The sequence below is a fragment of the Pecten maximus genome, chromosome 2, assembly GCF_902652985.1.
Source record: "Pecten maximus chromosome 2, xPecMax1.1, whole genome shotgun sequence".
In the NCBI taxonomy this organism is placed as follows: domain Eukaryota; kingdom Metazoa; phylum Mollusca; class Bivalvia; order Pectinida; family Pectinidae; genus Pecten; species Pecten maximus.
The window spans coordinates 25,871,170-25,895,430 of NC_047016.1; the positions used below are offsets into that span (position 1 = coordinate 25,871,170).

At 35.3% G+C, this 24,261-nt stretch overlaps 1 protein-coding gene across 4 annotated transcripts in view; it reads right to left on the reverse strand.

Moving 5' to 3' along the window:
• Positions 1–24,261, reverse strand: part of LOC117321639 (unconventional myosin-Ia-like) — a 75,153-nt gene that overhangs the window by 22,484 nt on the left and 28,408 nt on the right. For all 4 annotated transcript variants that reach the window (XM_033876136.1, XM_033876135.1, XM_033876137.1 and 1 more), the window contains 14 exons: positions 22,095–22,210; positions 6,854–6,948; positions 6,412–6,516; positions 6,108–6,154; positions 5,920–5,983; positions 5,562–5,575; positions 5,120–5,204; positions 4,627–4,733; positions 3,984–4,131; positions 3,596–3,714; positions 3,074–3,160; positions 1,669–1,740; positions 1,062–1,166; positions 358–420 (listed from right to left, as the gene is read on the reverse strand). In XM_033876136.1, coding sequence (XP_033732027.1) covers positions 358–420; positions 1,062–1,166; positions 1,669–1,740; positions 3,074–3,160; positions 3,596–3,714; positions 3,984–4,131; positions 4,627–4,733; positions 5,120–5,204; positions 5,562–5,575; positions 5,920–5,983; positions 6,108–6,154; positions 6,412–6,516; positions 6,854–6,948; positions 22,095–22,210 — 1,227 coding nt within the window. The remainder of the gene's footprint in view (positions 1–357; positions 421–1,061; positions 1,167–1,668; positions 1,741–3,073; positions 3,161–3,595; positions 3,715–3,983; positions 4,132–4,626; positions 4,734–5,119; positions 5,205–5,561; positions 5,576–5,919; positions 5,984–6,107; positions 6,155–6,411; positions 6,517–6,853; positions 6,949–22,094; positions 22,211–24,261) is intronic.

Consider the following 24,261-nt stretch of genomic DNA (forward strand, 5'->3'; position numbering starts at 1 on the left):
TATCATTTGCAGAACTTTACTGAAACCAAATCTATAGATGAACCATCCAATGATTGACTTCAGTAGTGACAGTATAATTGATCACATTAACATTGCTATTTATTCAGTTCCTTAGAGCTACCATATAATCTTGTGATAACACTTTGACACCATAATGATCAAGAGTGATGAGGAAATACAGATTCTCTTTCAAGCAAATAGAACTGTATAGTGATGCTGACGATACTACAGATAATCAGTGGTTCTACTCTCCATCTATAAAGAGCAATACCTCAGGACTAATGTAACCATTACATCAGTAACGAGCTGTAAAATATATAAATACAATCAAACAGGTGCCCTGCCTAATTAATATACCTTTTCTATCAGCTCACAGATCACTGCATTGTTGAAGAAGTCAACATGTATCCATTCAATTCCCTGGAAAAAAAGACACATAATATTATTATACAAAGTTATTTAACAAAAATGTACAATCATAGATTGTCCTTTTCGTAAATTTTAATCAATGACCAAATTGTTATGTGAAGGGCTACTGCAACAAAATTCATGGTTGAGGGAAATCAGGACTCAGTTTCATCAATATTCTGCAACTATAAAGAAAAAAAAAAAAAAGGAAATCCTTTAGCTCAAAATTTACTATAGGAAAGTATCATAGAATTTGAGGAAAGTTCCTAACCAGATACGTTTTCCTTAGATCCAATAGTGTTTTCCTATCAAAAATTTAAAATTAGGGAACTTTCCTTACGTTAATGAACACTAACGAAACTTCAAGTAAGGGAATTTGTTTTTTTGTTCAGATTTAACTGCCCTGTCAATTGCTCTGGTCATTAAGAGCCATGGTGATACATTTACTAAATTCTAATGAACAAACATTTGGGTGGCGACGAATAAATCAGATAATAATGTTAATTTCTAAAAGGAAGTAAGGGAGTTAAGCAAGGAAGACCAAAACACAGAAATAGGTTGCAAAGACAAATAGATGCTGTAGAAAAATTCAAATTGGCAGTCAAAGTTCAATGACATATTTCTGAAAATGTTCAAATGTCATCAGCAGTTACCTCTTTGATGTACTCATCCTGTTCCTCCTTCAGAGTCAATTCTATAAATATCTGCTGTAGCTTTTCATTACAGTAGTTAATGATGAACTGCTCAAAACTGTTCTCCTACAAAACAAAGATACAATATACAGTTAGTCCTTAATTAGGAGTCCAATATGCTCATGTTATCTGTATACTGAACATTTCATACTGAAGATAAATGTTTTTGCACAGGAGAGCAAATGTTCAGGAGTCAATAAGTTTATAGGTCTGTAATAAGACAACTGCAAGAACACTAGATTATAAATACAGCTTGTATCATTGTAGAATTTATAATAAAATTCCTGATTTTTCAAATTAATTTTCTTAATCAGAAAAGTAGAATGCTATTGTTATGCTGAATGTCCCACTTGACTTTGTCTGTTAGACAGTATACATGAAGTAATTAACTTTGAAGTCAAAAATACACTAAAAGTTTTGTATTTATTTCTAAAAACAAACAATACACTAATTCTCAACATTCACCAATCTATGACAATTTAACCCCAAAAAAACCCCACTCTTCCCAGATGAGACAAAATCAACAGGATAAGCAAGCCCTTCTAAGGTCTTAGAATGTAAAACCTACCTGGAACACTTCAAATCCATAGATATCCAGGACGCCCATCACTTTACATTTGCCAGTTGACTGAGATTTCACCTAGAGATTCAAGAAACAATTAAAAGCAGTTTAACTAACAAGTAACAAATGTTCAATCCACATAAAACACAAGTAATGATGACAAAGCTACAGTTGTCCATAGACATCTACCTGTGTAGTATGGTAAAGGGAAGCCCCTGGTAAAGTACAGCATCCCACTCAGCCCTAAATTCTCTGACCCCGGACATATTTTTTGGTAATCTATAACAGAATCTGGTTAAAGTTAATTAGTAAGAAAACAGTGAAATGCTTCACTTTACTATGAACCAGTGCACCCCATCGTGAGTTTTTGTTTTATCATGTTTAGAGAAATAGATAAGGTAACAGAAAACAAAAAACTTAAGTGAAGAAAACTCAGTTGAAAAGAAATTATAATGTGGCCTCACTTTACCAATGGGGGGGGGGGGGGCATAATTGTATTTTGACCTGGTTCATTTCGCCATGCTTCATCAAAATACCACGCCACACCTGGTATTCAATACATCATTTCTATTACATCTATACTTAAATGTAGTATTTAACAATATTCCCTCCATTCCTGATCATGTTCTGTTTGCAATCTCTAAAATGGGGGGGGGGGGGGGGGGGGGTCCCTTGCCTACTCCCCTTCCAACATCCATGAGGCGAGGCCATGCACTCTTGCAATCTGTCTTCTACCAGAAACAGATTTCCTACTACTGAAGGCAGTTTACCCATCTGAAACCATCCACCACCTACATACACATATATATAGTTTCTACGCGACACATCAGTTTCCAAAAGACAATACCCCCTCTCTAGTAACTTATTTTCCACCTGGAATAATTCTCTGCTCAATCAGCCGTAACTTCAATGCACAGTAGATGTCCAGTACATTAAACTTTGTCCAGTAAATGCTAGGTCTCTAATGTCCAGTACATTAGATTATATTTACCATTGTATGGCACTGCCACTATATAACCCTACCAATTCAGTTGCAAGTTCACCAGCTTATGAACTGCCAACTGAAATTTGAATTTGAAAATTTCAAAAAAAAATCGCACGACAAATAAAAAATCGCAGATGGTAAATATAAGCATTGAACGGCTTTCAGTTGGCATTCATAGTCAATATGAATGCCAACTGAAAGCCGTTCAATGCTTAATTGTCCAGTAAATGCTAGGTTTCTAATGTGCGGTACATTAGACTTTGTCCAGTAAATGCTGGATACCGGTAAATCCCCTAAATCTGATCTAATAAACTGATCTCAGGGATAGTGAAGAGCCGATACTGTTTTTTTAAATTTATTATTTTGCATTGCAGCACTTAACACGGTACCATGACACCTTACTCTGATTCTGTTGTATGATTTTACCCTGATACTGTCGTTGATCCTTGTCACCAGCCAGGAGAACATGCGACTGTAGATGGCCTTACAAAGAGCATCTCGGGCATAGGTGGCCTGTAACACGAGACAATTATGTAACAGGTGTTCTAAAGGTGTGTGCGTTAGAGATTTACACTGATATGAGCATTATTATAGGTTCATTGATGCACATGTTATTAAAGGTATCAAATCATGTGACGTGCCTGAGTTACAGATATGCCTCCGTATTATTAGTAACATTTTACAGCTGAGACTATATCAATTAAAAATAATCAGGTTATATGACATTGTTTATTTCTCATTTCTATAATACACCTGACATTATTTATGTACCCCTTGATGGTCCCATCACATCGGAACAATTTTTTGTACAACCCCTATTTTAATTGGAATTATATCAACTTTAAACTACAAATCATATTCTATCTATGTAAATTTTACTTTTAAATTCAGCCATTTAAACAACCCCATCTATGTTTACAGGTATTTGGTAATAGATGCTTTGCTTACCCCTGCTAGATTAAGGTCTGACTTGACCTTTTCCCCTCTGACCTCAACTGATTTGCGGGTCAAACTTTCATAAAGGTTCTCCAAGGAACAAGACAGCAAATCAGCAATATCTCTGAGTTCTGAAATAAAAAATATATATGGTGAAATAATTCATTAAAAGAATTTATTTCAATATAAATTATTATATTAATATGTCTCAGGATATTCATTTCAAAACAAACTACAACAGTTTGACTGATACACAATTCTTACAAAGAGATCTGTACTAGCAAAGCCTGATTACTGTAATTATCTCCATTTCAAGTAAAGAAGATTTGTCCTTAAGTTAAATTGAAGTTTATGATTTAACTTCCTAAATGTAATTTGTTATGAATGTAGATAGCCTAACCTGTATCGTCCTCTATTTCACAGCCATCAGTTCCATCCATGTTACTGCGGTGAACAAACTCCACATTACCAAGCTTCAGTACACTAGCTAGGAGTTGATGTACAGCCTTGATTTCATCCTTCCTAAACCCTATCACCTCCATCCCATGCTGTAATAGATCATATGTCTATATTATCCCTCCTTAAACCTCATTGAATACATATATATATATTTTTACAAATGTCTGCCCTAAACCTTATTGTCTGGATTTGGAGGTCATTTATGATGTTTGGAGACTGGTCATGAAGCTATGTATATATTGTTGTCTATGGGACAGTAGGAAAATTGAGGCATCAGATTTAAGAATCTGGCATTGTTAGACAATTGAGGGGAGACAACTCAGTGTGATAAAAGCAAATCAGATTCAATGTGCAATGAACAATAAAGTTTGGAAGACTGAGAATATTAAGGATTTTAAAGCTAGACTTAAAGTGAAAAATAGCTAACAATAATTCTTTTCAAACATTCACAGCTTTTGGGTTTCTTAGAGCTTCAGTTTCAGGGACAACTTGAACAATAGGGACTGACACTAGTAAAGGATAATGTTTTTTCATGACACTTTTTTTGAGGAAAATAATTCAGGCCAAGCAGATGCATAACTTACCATAACAGTGTGATAATTGTCTTTATCATCCACTGTGTCTACAGATACACACCCACTCTTGTTGAGGATAGCAAACTGGTTTGGATCTGAAGTTAACTTTAAATTTGCTGAAAAAAATTAAAGTATTTCCAGATTTACTTAATAGCTGAAATGATAGAGTTTATCATTAGGGATGTAGTGTATCTGTTATAAAATTTATACAGTTTGTTTCTAATAAATATCCAGAATTTCAATGCAAGCAAAGGGCTCTGAAGGTATCTTAAAGTTGTTCTGGAAAAGGAATATCATCAATGATAGTAACATTACTTTTTATTACCCTTCTTTATAATGTATTTGTGACATATAATTGAATCAGAACTTTTGTGTTGAAGTACAACTGTCCTATTGCAAAATATAAAAATGTCATTTATTCAATATGCTGAAATCACTAGCACCTTAGACCATTTTTCAAACAATGTATATCTGTAGTCTATGGTCATACTGTATACCATACCTAGTGTGCCAGGATCTGCTCCAGTCAGTAGTTGGTAAAATATATGGAAGTTCCTTTCCCCTGTACTCTGTCCAGCGACCCGTGACTAGAGGAAACATCGGAAATCATATTATGAAAGTTTGAGGTTAATATAAACAGTGTAAAAATTAATTCAATTCAGGATGTATAGTCCAATAGAGTATGATGGCAAAAATATCAGGTAAGTGTTTAAAGAGAATGAACAATTACTTTATACATTTTGCATGAAAACATATAATAGTACAAAAGCATTTTTATTGTTAATTTTTTCATATGAAATAGATCTGGAAAAGTTCTGGAATATTATGCATATTTAGTATTTCATTGCGCCGGTTCTGCAATCATTTTAGAGTTATCTTTTCTTTCTATGAACCCAGAAAATGTGAAGTACCACATTGCATGAAACTATTAAAATAATACTCACTTTTTCTAAAAGATCTACAAATCAAAGGTAGATGATACAACATTAGTATGCTTTTATATGCTCAATTTTTTAAAAATAAATGAGGTTTTCAAAACTTCATTCAAAATTTTAACTTTTATTTGGACATGTTTTTTGATTAAGCTAACATAAAAAAAATCAGTTTGGTACAAAGTTGAATTGGAGATGTGACATATTTATATCTTTATATTCATTGAATAGCTGTTATATTTAAATTTTATTTAAACATAGGTAAAAGCACATAATATTAATCTTAACAATGATTAAATGTAAAAAAAAAATCTATGCTTAAAGGAGAGTTATCTCCACTTGGTTATTAGAGATGTGCAGTTATTCTTACAGTTAGTAATGACACCGCCAATGGGATCACCCTTGTAATCAAACTCAATGTCCATGTACTTCCCCTGTCAACAAAAAATAAATTGTCTGAGTAGGAGTTCACAATTTAAAATGATCTTATGAATCAATTGGATTAATTTCAATAAACAATCATGAAAAGATCCTCAATATAAGCATAATAATACTCACAAATCGAGAAGAATTATCATTCTTATTGGTCTTGGCATTTCCAAAGGCTGAAAAAAATAGACAAAACAAATTATCAATCATAATTTCCTCTATCGAAAATAAAACAGAAACAAACACATGTTATTATCCTCTATCACACTAAGTAGAAAACACAAATAAAATAGAATGATATTTTGGTTAATATTATGCCTGCTGAATTTTTTCAAAGTTCAATATTATCATTTTTTAATAAATCACAGTAGATGATACACAAGAATCCAACAAAGAATCAAAGGGAGGTAATGATAAGACAAGAGGAGCTCACCCTCCAGTACTGGGTTAGACTGCAGCAGCTGTTCCTTGACCTGGTCAATGTCACGACCTTTTCCTGACACCTTAGCAATGTAGTGCATGATCATCTTACTGGCCTCTGTAACACACAATTTTACATTCCGACTGAATTTTGTAATTTTAAGCACTTTTATTCTTTATAACTTCATTTGCTTTATAATCTATGTTAAGTATGCCCAAAAGGTTTATATTAACAGTATACATTATAGGTTCACTTATACAGATGATGTTCATAAAAGTTTAGCTCCAAAACTGGACTGTGCTTATAAATGGAAGTACATATTCCATGTACACTTTCAAATTAAATTTTACAGGTTGGATGTTCTTCAACTGTCATTCAGAAATGGGACAACTAATGAGTACAGCTCTGGGCCCTGTTTCTATCGATGTTTTAATATCATTTAAACACAACTTACCAGTTTTACCCGACCCACTCTCCCCTGATATGATGATGCATTGGTCAAGGTTCCGGTCACGCATCGACCGATAGGCATCGTCTGATATAGCATATCTGTGGAGGAAAAACAATATTGGTCAAAAACTTTGTTACATTTATATCTACATTTCTATTATAACCATATGATCTTAGAATGTTTTGGTGTTTAATACGGTTCTCATCACAAATCATTGGTATTGTTAAAGAGTATGGACAGCAGAATCGACTGTCAAATATGATTTTCACTTTCTTTGACATATCATTGAAAGAGAGGAAACAATAACCCCAATGACTATTGTTGACCAATGTGTGTGTACATTGTAACCAGATAAGTGATAGTCCCTTCATACTTAACGAGTAGTAGAACCCTCTAGTTCCTTATCAGACCCAACACCTCTGTAAGTGGGCCACCCCCCCCCCCCTTTTTTTTTCTTTTTCATTCATGGTCTAAATTTTCTAGTCCCAAGAATGTTCAGTATCAAATTAGATTATTAAAGTTTCAAGGAAATGTAATAACCCTATCTTTTAAATTGTTGCAGTAGCTTCTTCCTATCTGTATCTAACCCATTTTTTTAATTTGTGCAACAATAAAAAAATATTTTTTTATACAAAACAGACATTTCTTGAGATATACTCAAGAGTCATACTTAGAGAGCCTATCAATGAAGACTTCCTGTAGATATAAATACACTTACATCTTGTTTGTACAGCATAAACCTTTTTAGACACATACAGCAAAAAACTGATGCAATTCAAAGGCAGCCAAAGTTAATGATTCCTTTGGTTATCCAAAGCATATTCTTCAATTACAATCCCAAATTTTCTCTGGTCCGACCACCATACCAGGCATTCTGTCAAAATGTCTCATGCCTGGCTTTGGGGCCAGAGGAAAGTATAGGGAAGCTATCTATTTTAAATGTTCTAAAGTAATTGAAAATACAGAAAATCAACATATTCAGCAGCTTATTACAATGTTTAATATCAAATACAAGGTCTTTTAGTTAGGCTATATCAAAAATGTTATTTAGAGTTTAAATGTTTCCAATATTAGTAAGCTATGACACAAATAGTATCATTTTCACATATTTCTCTGTTGAGTCATACATATACAAAAATAGAAAATAAACAAAATTGATAATGCTAGGCATAGATAGATATTAACCTACTTTATGATATTTTTGGAATTTCAAATATTTACATGGTCACTACATTACAGCCAACATCTAAAGAACCTACAGAAAATATTTGTTATTTACAAAATCTACCTGACATTTTTTGAGTACATGTAAACCTATACATTACATATTTTATGAATGAATCAATTGAAGTTTGAAGCTTAACTTGATTGATAATGATAATTTATAAATGTCCATGCAATATGTGTCCATCTCTAAAGCTAAGTCCCTAACATAATATTTATGTTATATATTTTTTAATATCATAATACTTACAGTTAACTAATTGTCGAGGGGCTTATGATATATTACATCTTTGATATATGAATCTTAAAACTCTCATCTCCATAAGGTATTTTTTATTTATTAATTTTTCATTTAATGGGTTTTATATCAAATATCACAAATAAACCTACCCATTAATGATACTACACGACCTAAGCATGTAGATATGTCTATTAATTTGATTGGCATTTGGAATCAATATGGGGAAAAGAATTTTAAACACAAACATTTTTTTATTTTAAAGTGGTCAAGTGTGACCTTCCTTTAACCTTGATCACTTCATTAAAAAAATCGTGTCTATTAATAGCTGGGCTTTCTGTGGTCTTTTTCAGAATTCCTGTGTAAAGGTGATGGATTTCATGTCGAATTGACGAGACCTGAAACTGCTGCCACAATGAGCATCAAAGACTCAGGGAGGCACTGACCCTTGGGATGAACAGCCGGAGCAGATGGACACCAATTATAAGTTGACCACATACAAGATAACTGAAGGGTTCACTGAATTCCTGAGCTACAATGTTAGCTGTTGTGTCCACTTTGATTAACCTCAAGCTGTTCAAGGAGATTTTCAGGTGAAAATATTTGAGTGGTAATACACATAGAATATTTTGATGTCCCTGATGCTGACCTGAGATGCATCCACCTATACAATCCTCATTTAATATGTTGCTGGGGGGGAGGGGGAGGGGGGGGGGGGGTGTTAATAAGCTATTCTAATGAGCTTTACAGTGATAACTCAATAACACACAACTTACTTCTTTTACTTAATGACCTTAAACCATATGAAGATTACAATGCATCCTCAGGACACCACCTGCCTTACTGTTTCTAAATTGTTGTGATTTGTTGTGAACTGAACCTGCATTAAAAGACCACCTGTGTTAATTGAGAGGCCAATTAGCATGAGCTGATTACATTAGTGATGTTTTGAATATCTTCTTCTGAAGGAGTTGACCAGACAAGATTCAGCCTACAATCTTAACTAAAGGACAAAACTGCCATTAAAATAGGAGGAACCCCCCAAAAAAAAGCCCAGGTGCACAACTCCAGTAAGGGATAACTACACCCATATAGTTTCACAAAGCTGTTAATGAAAGCTGCAGGAGGAGTTGTCTGTAGAAGATCCTTGTCCACACAAAAATATATGTTCCCAGCATTCACATCTACTTGCTTATTAAGGACTGTAATAAGGTGTCACTTGATCTGAGGCAGGTAAATCTGTAATTAGTGTAACCCTGACAACTAAACAGGATTATTAGTAGACAGAAATCAATATAACATATCCACAGAAAAAGTAAAGTCAGCCACATTGTTCACAGCTCATGACCTCAGATAAAAGTATAAAGGTGTCTGCAGCCCTATTTTATTGTTATTATAGTGACAATAACTGTACAAAGTCTCACCATTAACAATTTTTACTGGTCTACGAAAGAATTTCCCATAAATTTCTTCCCTTATTCCTTTTTTGTGTGAAGGGGGAGGGGGAGAGATAGGATCAGAGGGAGAGGGAGGGCCTTTTGGATTTTTTAAAACTTTCACAATTCATTCCTTGCCTCACTTTATCTTCAACAAGTATCTTCACATCATGCATATCTAACAAAATACTAAAAATAGTAACAATTAAAAAATTATCAAAATTTTAATAATCAATTTACTAGATCAGGTCATACTCATTTAAAACTGCATTTTGTAAAATCCAGGAAAAATAATTCTCTGATTTCTATTCTTAAGTAGAATATATCATATCCTTTTGAGGCAACTTTCCATTGATCAAATAAAACAATACTTGAAAGGAGAGGTAATGGCAATCTGCTAAATGTTATATATTTCTTCCTTTTGGTAGCCCCTCAAAACACTGTTGAACCAGTTGGAATTGCATAAGCGATTGATTTATGTGCTAGCAAACCTTATTCAAAACAGTTCTGCTGCTTTCATTTATTTTTACCTTGATAAAACATAGGTGTGTGTATTAGATCGCAGTATCTGATAAATTAGAAAGCAAACTGCTGACATTCATAATCCAATTTTCCATACACCTCATACCATATCAATTCACAGTGATCATCATTTATGCATTCTGATCACAGCTATCAGGGCACCTGGTTTTGTTATACAGTCGATAAGAATCACGTATTGCATTTCTAATAACTTAGCTACATTCACTGAATCAATTAATCTTTAGATTACCATTCCTCGATCACAGATCAATCTAATTTCACTTAAAATAATCTGTTTTTTTTGTATTATTATTGATTGGAATTCTAAAAATTGTAGCCATGTGTAATAGCAATTTGTCTTTATACCACTGGTATGTAAAATTTAAAAAAAAAAAGAATTATTAGATTAACACGGTTACATGCAAGAACAGCTCCATCTGCATTTAGTCTGACATGTACCAAAATTTGATTGGCATATAAAACAAAGAGATCCCAGAGGGATCTTTAATTGGTGCCCACCATTGAATGATCTTTAATGATTCCATGTCAGATTTATCAATCTGTACTTGTCCATTCTTTCTTCTTTCTTAAAAATCTGATAGCAAGAACAAGTTGTGTTGTGTGAAGAAGTTTGAGAAACATCCATCCAGTTCTTTTCAAACAAACATCAATTCTCATAATCCAAGATGGCCACCTGTTGGCTTTACTTTTTCTAATCAAAAATCTCAATTGCATCTGCACAATTAGGTACCAAGAGAAACCTCCACATGAAGTTTGAGGAATATTCCTCTAGTACTTTTCAAAAAATAGTGATAATAATCAAGGATTGTTTATGGATGATGGACCATGGTCCATAGACACAGGGCAATTTGAATAGCCCACCATCTGATGGCAGGCTAAAAATTGAAACAGTTATAATTTGCCTAGCTACAAATCAAATCTTTCCGAAGGGTTTCTTTCAATCACAACTATGTTGAAAAGTTTATATTTGTAAAATGTGACCAGGTAGTAAGCACATCAAAGTTTCAGGAAGTTTACAATACAGAATTTTATATTATCACCACTCCCAATTTGATATTGTGTGCTAAGCATGTCTACAAATGACCAAAATAGCTCCCCTCAACACAAACTATGTACCTAACCTACATGATAGTACCTAAGAATAGGTCAAGGAATTCTGAAGGGCCTGCAATATGATATTGGTACTAGCTGATCATCACTTCACACAATCATAAATCTGTCCGATAGTATCAAATGAAGTGGGCAACTTAAATATCAGCACGTTTGTTAACTGTACTTATTTTTAAATAACATAGATAGCCTTATATGAAACTTCAATCTGCACACATTCTGCGCAGCCAATTAACCACCTAGCTATTCTTATAAACCACCTGTTGTGAAGAAATAGTTTCTTCCTATAATTCTACCACATGTCCTTAATTTCCGACTGTAACTACAACTTGCCTTTTACTTTTACCTGTCTATAACTACCACCTGTCTATAACTTTAACCAGTCTATAATTATCACCTGTCTATAACTACCACCTGTCTATAACTACCATATGTCTTTAACTACCACCCGTCTATAACTACAATCCGTCTATAACTACAACCTGTCTATAACTACCACCTGTCTATATCTATCACCTGCCTATAACTACCACCTGTCTATATCTATCACCTGCCTATAACTACCACCTGTCTATAACCATCATCTGTCTATAACTACCACATGTCTTTAACTACCACCTGTCTATAACTACCACCTGTCTATAACTACCACCTGTCTATAACTATCAACTGTCTATAACTACCACCTGTCTATAACTACCACCTGTCTATAACTACAATCTGTCTATAACTACCACCTGTCTATATCTACCACCTATCTATAACTACCACCTGTCTATAACTACCACCTGTCTATAACTACCACCAGTCTATATTTATCACCTGTCTATATCTATCACCTGTCTATATCTATCACCTGTCTATAACTACCACCTGTCTATAACTACCAACCGTCTATAACTACCACCTGTCTATAACTACCACCTGTCTATAACTACCACCTGTCTATAACTACCACCAGTCTATAACTACCACCTGTCTATAACTACCATCTGTCTATAACTACAATCTGTCTATAACTACCACCTGTCTATAACTACCAACCGTCTATAACTACCACCTGTCTATAACTACCATCCATCTATAACTACCACCTGTCTATAACTACCACCTGTCTATAACTACCACCTGTCTAAAACTACCACCCGTCTATAACTACCACCTGTCTATTACTACCACCTCTCTATAACTACCACCTCTTTATAAAAATTAACATCCTTTCCATATCCACCACTTGTCTAATTTTAATCAGCTACCTTTCATATGTCTACTCCAAGTCCCCCTGATCAAGAAGTGTATACATTGTCAGTCCTATTAAACTCTGTAGATAACTCTAATACTGTTTGAGAAGAATACTAAAACCTGACAAATATATCAGGTCACAGCAAATTAATTTCTCTAGTGTATCTTAGTACAAAGGGTCCATGAAGTATCTCAAAGATATACACCGTTAGAGTAAATCCAGGACTACCCAGTAACACAGGAATTCACAAATGGACTATACCAGATGTTTGAAAAAAAAATGTAATTTGTTTACCATAGTACATATACTGTCCAATATAAACTTATACCAACATCTTTTGTAAGATAATAAGGGCAAACACTGACTTTTCCCACCTTGGTCACCCTTTCAGAGATGTTCATGTTTTATCACTAAGATACCTAAATCTAGGCCATTCTGTTATACATACTGGTGTACCTGGAAACCTATCACTGATGAAAAATTCTCTTCAAATAAAAATTTCTTTTAAATAAGAACAGCATTACTGTTGGAGGAATTACATGGACAAGACTTGTCTAATAATTCTCTTTAACTCGTCAGATCAGCATCAAAAATTAAAAAGACAGAAATTGTCAGATCAACATGACAGGCGGTATTGACTATACCAAGTTAATATAAAATCAGATGAAAACTGTTAAATTGGCAGGATAAGAATTAACTATAATAACTTCTTTAACAAAAAAGATCAAAATATGTTTCACACAGGTGCACAAATCTGGAATGTGATGATTATGTTCCCGATAGAGTTAAAACAAAAATTTTGATAAAAAAATAAAGGAGTTGTAGATAAGCAAGGTTTCGATATGATTTAATTTTGAAGGGAAATAACTCTCATAAAAAAAAGAAAATAAATAAGTGCATATCCATGGTACTCCAGAATGCTCCAGTGATATTAAGAGTGAAAATTCAAGATACAATGGGCTAAGAATTAAGTTATTGTTTAAAGACATTTACTGTCAATTCAACCTTTAAGTTTTAACAAAATATTTTTAAAACATTCTTTTCGTAAATGCTATTTGTATTATTGTTTACACAGCTCAAGAGACTTCAGCAGACAGGACATCCGACTGTTGTAGAACATCCCTTTTAGACAGCAGGAGATACCTGGACATAGGGCTCACCCACCCTAAATCAAACGGAAGGAAGGAGATGGATAAGCCCTGGACCCAATATTTACACAGAAACAATTACATCTCTATGTCAAGACTTTCATATACCTGGAACAGAGATAGTTATACAAGTCTGGTGTGCTTGATACAAGTCTGGTGTGCTTGATACAAGTCTGGTGTGCTTGATACAAGTCTGGTGTGCTTACTAACTGGTTTACACACAGACAGTTATACAATCTGGTGTGTTTACTAACTGGTTTGTACAGACAGTTATACAAGTCTGGTGTGCTTACTAACTGGTTTGTACAGACAGTTATACAAGTCTGGTGTGCTTACTGACTGGTTTACACACAGACAGTTATACAAGTCTGGTGTGCTTACTTACTGGTTTACACAAAGAAAGTTATACAAGTCTGGTGTGCTTACTGACTGGTTTGTACACAGAAAGTTATACAAGTTTTGTGAGCTTATACTGACTGGTTTAAAAATTTACACACAGAAAGTTATACAAGTCTGGTGTGCTTACAAATGTACTTACTGGTTTACACACAGAAAGTTATACAAGTCTTGTGAGCTTACTGACTGGTTTGTACGGAGAGTTATAATAATCTGGTGAGCTTACTAACTGCATGGTTTCCAGATAGGATCAGTAGGATAATTAGTCAAAGAATCTTCCCAACTTCATTTGAAAGTCCCTAGTTATAAACAAAATGTATCACTCAACAATTTGATTTATATAGTCTCAATAGAAATTGGAAAAATTCAAATGGATTCATTTCAGGCATAAATTAATGCTACACTATCTACAACTTGAAATCATCAAGATTTTTAAGAAAAAGAAAGGTTTCCAAAAGGAGAGTAACTTTTCAAACAAGACATGATATTTTTTACTACATTAGGTATTGAAGAACTACTTTAGGCAGGCTTTTATCTTCTATACTAATATTAAGCGCCTAACATTTGTTTGAGCCAGTCTGATAGTAGTGATAGCTGTACATGTATTATCCCAAACACTGGGATGATAAAGGGACATATAGTGTCATCAGATCCACATCAATCAGAAGGGAAAGTGGCCTGACCCAACTAAACAAATACCAAACCGAGCCAAAGTCAGACCACCTAATCCCTCAGACCAGCTTTATCCTACAATACACTCACTCAGGACATGCAGGTTATACTCCAAATTCCAAAAATATTTGATGTAAGAAAATCTATCTAAAATTTTGCTGATTCCAACTTTTTGACCTAAAAAATGAGTCAATCTAGACTTGCACCAGTCCCTGTCTACATACCACTTTAAAACTAGACTCATATAATGTTGACATCAATTTACTGTAGCTATGGTTAATTTTGGAATAACAAATCAATGAAACATGTCACATTACTGATGTACTAATCATGTTAAATCAACATAACTCAATACTATTTACAATACAACTTCATCATACACATTAAAATATTCAGTTCCTTATAATACACAATTCACAATATCATGTGCACTTTTATTCCCAACTTTGAAAGTCTCTTAATTAACTTTTAGGTCTCTTATTATAATGAATTGACATTTAGTAATCATAACTAATGTACATGTTAATACAGTACAATTATGGACTTCAGGTGAGGTCCATCCCTTATTTATGAACCTGGTCTGAAGAATATTCACCTAGGCTGAAGGCAAATAGAAAGCCTACAGAAGCTCACCAGTCCTTCAGATCAGGTTTAATATTGTTATGTTGTCTTTATCTTCGCTATGTTAACTTTGGATAATTAATCTCAATAATTTGACTTGTCCAATATCACATTACAATTTAGATCAGTTACATGATGTAATAAAGAATGATACCGTGGGGGACCACACACTCGAACAATGTCTAGATATACCATTATAGTACGGATCTGTTATAGGTTATATCAAACATGATATAATCTGGAAATGTTCCGTGGTAATCCTGGAGATATTTTAGTGCTGACCTTTGAACAGTAAGAAGACGTCCCACTCTCTACGGTGGTAGTTTATGTTTACAAACACACGGAGATGACTTCACCAATCACATGAGGTTTTACCTAGATCACCTTTCATTCCTACATTTTATCACACAGCAGGTTTTGTGGCCCTGACAGTTCATTAATCTCTTTTTTTTTCTGTAGAAATATATTACTGACCTCATATAGCAATGACCTAACATAGTATCCTACCTGGTATATACGGTACAGTTCTTGTATAATTTAACATCTCTGACACAACACGTTTTCATACAAAATCACCAGTAAGTAAAAGTTAACCAAGGAACGCACGCGCAGGTAACTGATAGCTATAAACAACTCTGCATTTTGCTGCATACCACAATGTCAGTCACAATGAAGTAAGAAAAACAGGCAGTCCTTTATCCTGATACAAGTGATATGATATACTGATTTGTTTTTTTTATTTTAAATTTCTATTCAAATGTAAAGGCCTCTTCCATATCAGCCCTTTACCTTATCATTACTACATACACAAGATAAACAGCAAGGAAAACTTAACTGACTAAGAATAACACCTTAAGGTAGAGGAGTGCTAGACTGGCCCTCTGTCTCTAGAATATTAAAATTATAAATAAAATTGACCTTTATGATTTTGATCCCTAGGATATGTCTGATTCTAAGTTTCAAACTAGGGGCAGATAATCTAGTATTAGAATTTAGCTTGGCAATTCCTAACAACAAAACTTAGGGTCTGGTGGCCAGTCTAGAGGAGTCCCTGAAGGTGCTGGTTGGTAGAAGTCTCAGTGACGAATCCTAGGTGGATAGCAGGGTATTCTAATAGAGCTCCATAGACGATATAGATAATAGATAGAGCATCAACACCAGGGATTCTGTAAATAAGTAGATTTTTTTTGTTAGCTATAACTAAATGAAATGCATTTTCTATTTCTTGATAGTAGCATCCCTGCTTTCCAACCTACCATGTATAAACATGTCACAGCTGATATTGATATCTAAGGGCTTGTTCCTATATATATTATCACCATAATGCATTATAGTAAGCAGTGACTGCTGACAGAAAAAACTTCCACCACAGGTTTTGAATGATGCATGATGAAGAGGACTAGGGGACATATAGTCATATCATTATAGTTATTCCATTCCAATATAAATTTTTCCTTGAGGGAGTGCATTTAGATGCATTTGATACTTGTTTACATGTCTGTTGCCATTGGTTACTATACCCAGGTGGTTCAAATTTTGATGTTGCATTACTAGGATTTGACCTAGATTTACACAGATCTATGAATAAATTGTATTTTATAATATTTGCATACTTAAGATTCATTGGTTTTGGAGTTAGGACAGTTTTGCTTATATCTAGTTTTCTTGTGTATCGTTGTTTCCGGTGTAAAACATATCATTAATTGTTAATTTGTAAATAAATTCCTACAAATATATTAAAGGTATCTTTAAACAAATTAAATGTTCTAAGTTATCTGAACACTGATTATTTACATTTCTTTATTCATGGACAACAGTTTTTTATCAGGTAGTGACATATGTTTTCAACAAAATTAATGTTCTGTGTTATCTGAACACTGATCATTTGCATTTCTTTATTCACAGACAACAGTATTTAAGTCTGTCAAAAGTTATCATACTTCAATCATCTACATATTCTGTTTTCCTTCCTTTCACAAAGCCTGAGAACAAAACCCCATTACAGTAGAAACAATACTACACTTGTTGTGTAAGGCCCACTTTCCGTCCTTGACTGTGCCCTTGTTGCAAGAGTCATGTAAACAAATGCAACAAGGCTAAGAAAGTTATAAAATTGTGCCAAACTACAGTATTGTAATTATCAAATTAACCCATCTTGATAGCATATACTTTGAATGTAATTAAATGTAAACAAATATAACAAATTTACTCATCATGACCCCTAATATAATATTGGATATGACTGATCTGTTGTTTTTTTTCTTCTAAATATTGGCTATGACCACCACCGCAATCACCTCTTTAAATCAGACAATTTTACAACATAACCATAGAAAACATAGCAAAACACAGTACCCTGGCCTCAAGTGTGGTATATAAACAAAACAAAACCTTGCCTTGGCCTCATGTGTGGTATATAAACTGAACAAAACTCGATCTTGGCCTCATGTGTGGTATACAAATCAAAGAAAACTTCCCTTATACAAAAGAGTTTAAAATTTGCCTTGGCCTAATGTGTGTGGCATATAAACCAAACAAAAATCTGCCTTGGCCTCGTGTGTGGTAAATAAATCAAACGAAAATCTGCCTTGGCCTTGTGTATGGTATATACCAAACAAAATTCTGCCTTGGCCTCGTGTGGTATACATAAACCAAACAATACTCTGCCTTGGTCTCGTGTGTGATATATATTACAAACCAAAATAAACTCTGCCTTGGCCTCGTGTGTGGTATATAAACCAAACTAAACTCTGCCTGGTATATATACCAAACAAAATTCTGTCTAGGCCTCGTGTGGTATACATAAACCAAACAAAATTCTGCCTAGGCCTCATGTGGTATACATAAACCAAACAATACTCTGCCTTGGCCTCGTGTGTGATATATATAAACCAAACTAAACTCTGCCTTGGCCTTGTGTGTGGTATATATAAACCAAACAAGACTCTGCCTTGGCCTCGTGTGTGGTATATAAACCAAACTAAACTCTGCCTTGGCCTCGTGTGTGGTATATATACCAAACAAAATTCTGCCTTGGCCTCGTGTGGTATACACAAACCAAACAAGACTGTGCCTTGGTCTCGTGTGTGATATATATAAACCAAAATAAACTCTGCCTTGGCCTTGTGTGTGGTATATATAAACCAAACAAGACCCTGCCTTGGCCTCGTGTGTGGTATATAAACCAAACTAAACTCTGCCTGGTATATATACCAAACAAAATTCTGCCTAGGCCTCGTGTGGTATACATAAACCAAACAACACTCTGCCTTGGTCTCGTGTGTGATATATATAAACCAAACTAAACTCTGCCTTGGCCTCGTGTGTGGTATATATAAACCAAACAAGACTCTGCCTTGGCCTCGTGTGTGGTATATATAAACCAAACAAGACTCTTCCTTGGCCTCATGTGTGGTATATAAACCAAACTAAACTCTGTCTTGGCCTCGTGTGTGGTATATATACCAAACAAAATTCTGCCTTGGCCTCGTGTGGTATACATAAACCAAACAAGACTGTGCCTTGGTCTTGTGGGTGATGGTATATAAACCAAACTAAACTCTGCCTTGGCCTCGTGTGTGGTATATATAAACCAAACAGGACTTTGCCTTGGCCTTGTGTGTAGGTATATATACCAAACAAAACTCTGCCTTGGCCTCGTTTGTGGTGATATATAAACCAATCAAGAATTTGCCTTGGCCTTGTGTGTGGTGATATATGAAGAGAGCCTTATCAGGAGCAGCAGACCACTACATTTCCTCTGGAGACAAATTAGAGGTGACAGACAAATTAACTAACTCTACACCAACAACCACAAACCTACCACCTGATGAAGTTCCGAGGAGATATGGTGGGGAGAGGATAAGTGGAAGGAAGTTCTGTACTGGTCAACAACAAAAGTACATTTTTGTATTCTAAAATTTCCTATTCATCTCCATTAATTTATATTGATTTTTTATAATTTAATTAATGTTATTTGAATGATGTTGATTAAAATGATGAATTATACAGCAGTCGTGTCTTTACAGTGTTTATGTAGTAAAAGGGCATTGGTGCAAAGATTTTACCATTTCTCATCTAGATTGTACAGTAAATGCTCCCCCAAAAAAAAAATGAAAAAAAAGTCTTTGATGAGAAAAGAGATTATAATTTTATGCTCCATTATATCCATGACATAAACAAATTACCAATGATGCAGAAGAGTCAGATCAGAAAGATGAGTCACCCTGTAGCCATAGTAACTGATAACAAAATGTTCACAAAGGTTACTCCAATGATTCTGAAACTGCAGATATTACTACATCCTAGCTGGCTTGTTGAGATAAATTGCAGAGAAAACAAGAGGAGAATTTTGGAGAGTACAAATAAACATTGTCCATCTGCACTAGAATTATCAGTTCAGAAATAAAACAAACGTGTCTCTTTCCTCTGAGTTAGCAGTAAACCAGATAGGCCATGTTTAGTGACTAATAAATATCAACCACTAGGTACTTGAGGGAGATTGAAACCACTACAAAAGGCTCCAGATACCTCTATCCAACAGTCCCTACCACCCAAGCCATCACCATTAACTCCACAATGAGGAGTTACACAGATCAAAGACCGGAGATAATATCACCAATCATAATACTTTCCTCCCCAACACTACTCTATATCACATCTAGTTGATTATGTAGGATGTAGGATGCACATCTGTTCAACTATTGTTTGTCATTATCTTTAAATAGACATTGGCCTACAACTTTACTTTAACAAACCATGTTACTGTCTGATGAAACTTATCCCCCCCCCCCCCCCCCCCCCCCTCAAAAAAAAAAAAATAAAAAATTTAATAAAAAAAAACAAAAACAAACAATGAACATGTTTCTGTAAAAAATATTACAAAAATACTTTCCAATCTGATTTCGATAAATTAGACAACCTGTATCTTTAATGTATTATTATATTATATGGTGTTGATATCACCATGGAAACTCTGATAACTTTCTTCTACATCCTTTCAAACTTTAAACAAGAAATGTACATAGCATCAAAACACCCATAAACAGCTGTTATCTAGACGTTCCTAACCATCGGAACTCTCCACCCATTTTGACAGCAATGACTTTAAATGAATTACCAAATAACCCAGCTATACACCAAACTCCCCGGAATCCTGACTGGTTTGGGCTAGATTTCAGAATTGCACATAATTGCTTTATAAGATAGGTGAGATGATGTTAAGGAAAGCCAAATTCTCATGTTTGTTGAACAGATGTTCAGTATTAGATATCAACGTAATTCCAACTGAAGGTCATCTCTGCTTTTTGTTTAATTGCACACATAATAATCAGGAATGTCACAATATTTTTTTAGCTATATAACTTTATATAACATGCTGTGTGGGAATGACGTTTTGTTTCCTGGAGAGGTGAAATGAGATATGTAAATAACATGAACAGGGTCACAAAGATAAACAGCTGCACTGGTGTTGGACAGGGCTCTCAATCATCACTATCTGTGTTTCTAAATGAATGCATGCTGCATCTTTTGATAACTTGTGTCTAATTTTACATAATTTTTTATACATTTGAAAGAAAATTTCTGAGGACGGAGTCCATTTCAGTTTCTTATGAATTCATGTAATGATGACAAGCCGCAGTCTACAAAATAGACTCCTTAAATCTTTACGATGTTCCCTACTATTGTTCACAGTAATCTGATGTAACAGTAAAAGGCAGTGCCACTTGACAATCTGGACTAAACTAGACTGTTTCAGAATGTAATCCTAAAGTTAAGTTGATGGCTACAGGCCTAGGTATATGTCATATCCTAGAACAGAGGTCTCCTATTGGACAGATCTAGTCCAAACCTATACCACATGACTTTGAACTGAGGTCTCCTATTGGACAGATCTAGTCCAAACCTATATACCACATGACTTTGATCAAAATGGACTAATATATTCTACAGTGGATGGATTTAGTTCATAGCAATGTTGCATGGGCACCCAAGTTATTTTGACAGATCTAGCCTATCTTGGACAGATCAATTTAGTCCACAATATGCTATATAGGACTTTAATTATTTTGACATTTAAATCAATAGTTCCCTAGCCATACTAACGTTTGGTTGATTGGAGGAAAGCTGGAGTACCTGAAGAAAAACCACTGACCAAATGCAATGGTCGGCATTAGGCATCTGCCCTACGTGCGTTTCGATCTTGCAACCCAGAGGTGGAGGGCTCAGTGATAAAGTGTCCGGAAACCTTAACCACTCAGCCACTGCTGCCCTCAAAGAATATGGTCCATCTCAACTGATCATATATAATATACACTGGACTGATATGATGGTATCAATTCAATTTTAATTGATATACAAGTATAGATTTATCTAGTTTTGTTTAATCCTGACAATGCTTTGGAAATCACTACATGTATATAGTGTACATGTTTTTTTTGGTTATAGTGTACATGTTTTTCCCCTGGTGAAAAAGAAGATTTTGTTTAAAAGTACTCTAAACAAATTGAAAACTGATGTTCTGGTCTAAACATGAGCCCAGGATACAAATACACCAAATTGATTTACACATTTGCTGCATGGAAATGAGTTTCACTGGATGAAGGATTCTTACATGTGCGGTGGAAGTTCATAAATGTTGCGACATCTGTACTCTTCAATCACACTGTCAGTATAGAGGGCCAACTTCCTGTACGGGTTGACAGAAACCACCACATTACCAATGTATGTCTGCAGAAAGAAGAAAAGAAGATACATTATTCACATTTGAAACAAAACAAACTTTGTGTTTATAAAGTACATATACTACTTCAGTAAAATGTTTTTCTTTTGGGACAGGTAGTCTCCAACAACATGCAGGTACACATTCTCATAGCTTCACCACACTATACACTTACTGTATAACAAAATGCTTGTGTGTACTTTCTTTCTAGGTTTGGAGATTCCAAATTATTTCGTGCATACAAATGTTTGTGGTACATAAAAATAATACATACAATAATATGCAATGTATTCTTATACTCGTGGATCCATAAGTAACCACAAAAGCAATGAAAGTTTACTTTATATGCAACAAATGTTTCCTGTAATACTGACTTTGTAAAAGTCATTAGGACAATAATCTTAGACAAACATGATACTTTATATATATATATATATAAAATTCATATAAAAAAACTGTTACCCAGAAAGAATGTATTTGTAAAAAATTGCCATACTAAATTATAATACTTAAATAGTAGATTATCTCCCCTAGTTTAAGATCAAAATGATCTTTGATGTTATACCAAATTGATTTAGTAGTGCATAAGTGTAGAGAAATCAGCTAGTAACTTAGGAGGACCTGAGTGTAGGGAGATCAACTAGTGACTCAGTAGGGCCTGAGTGCAGGAAAATCAACTAGTGACTCAGTAGGGCCTGAGTGTAGGGAGATCAACAAGTGACTCAGTAGGGCCTGAGTGTAGGGAGATCAACTAGTGACTCAGTAGGGCCTGAGTGTAGGGAGATCAACTAGTGACTCAGTAGGGCCTGAGTGTAGGGAGATCAACTAGTGACTCAGTAGGGCCTGAGTGTAGGGAGATCAACTAGTGACTCAGTAGGGCCTGAGTGTAGGGGGATCAACTAGTGACTCAGTGGGGCCTGAGTGTAGGGAGATCAACTAGTGACTCAGTAGGGCCTGAGGGTAGGGAGATCAACTAGTGACTCAGTAGGGCCTGAGTGTAGGGAGATCAACTAGTGACTAAGTAGGACCTGAGTGTAGGGAGATCAACTAGTGACTCAGTAGGGCCTGAGTGTAGGGGGATCAACTAGTGACTCAGTGGGGCCTGAGTGTAGGGAGATCAACTAGTGACTCAGTAGGGCCTGAGTGTAGGGAGATCAACTAGTGACTCAGTAGGGCCTGAGTGTAGAGAGATCAACTAGTGACTCAGTTGGGCCTGAGTGTAGAGAGATCAACTAGTGACTCAGTAGGGCCTGAGTTAAGGAGATCAACTAGTGACTCAGTAGGGCTTGAGTCTAGATAGATCAACTAGTGACTCAGTAGGGCATGAGTGTATGGAGATAAACTAGTGACTCAGTAGAGCCTGAGTGTAGGGAGATCAACTAGTGACTCAGTAAGGCCTCAGTGTAGGGAGATCAACTAGTGACTCAGTAGGGCCTTAGTGTAGGGAGATCAACTAGTGACTCAGTAGGGCCTGAGTGTAGGGAGATCAACTAGTGACTCAGTGGGGCCTGAGTGTAGGGAGATCAACTAGTGACTCAGTAGGGCCTGAGTGTAGGGAGATCAACTAGTGACTCAGTAGGGCCTGAGTGTAGGGAGATCAACTAGTGACTCAGTAAGGCCTGAGTGTAGGGAGATCAACTAGTGACTCAGTAGGGCCTTAGTGTAGGGAGATCAACTAGTGACTCAGTAGGACCTGAGTGTAGGGAGATCAACAAGTGACTCAGTAGGGCCTGAGTGTAGGGAGATCAACTAGTGACTCAGTAGGGCCTGAGTGTAGGGAGATCAACTAGTGACTCAGTAGGACCTGAGTGTAGGGAGATCAACTAGTGACTCAGTAGGGCCTGAGTGTAGGGAGATCAACTAGTGACTCAGTAAGGGCCTGAGTGTAGGGAGATCAACTAGTGACTCAGTAGGGCCTGAGTGTAGGGAGATCAACTAGTGACTCAGTAGGGCCTGAGTAGGGAGATCAACTAGTGACTCAGTAGGGCCTGAGTGTAGAGAGATCAACTAGTGACTCAGTAGGGCCTTAGTGTAGGGAGATCAACTAGTGACTCGGTTG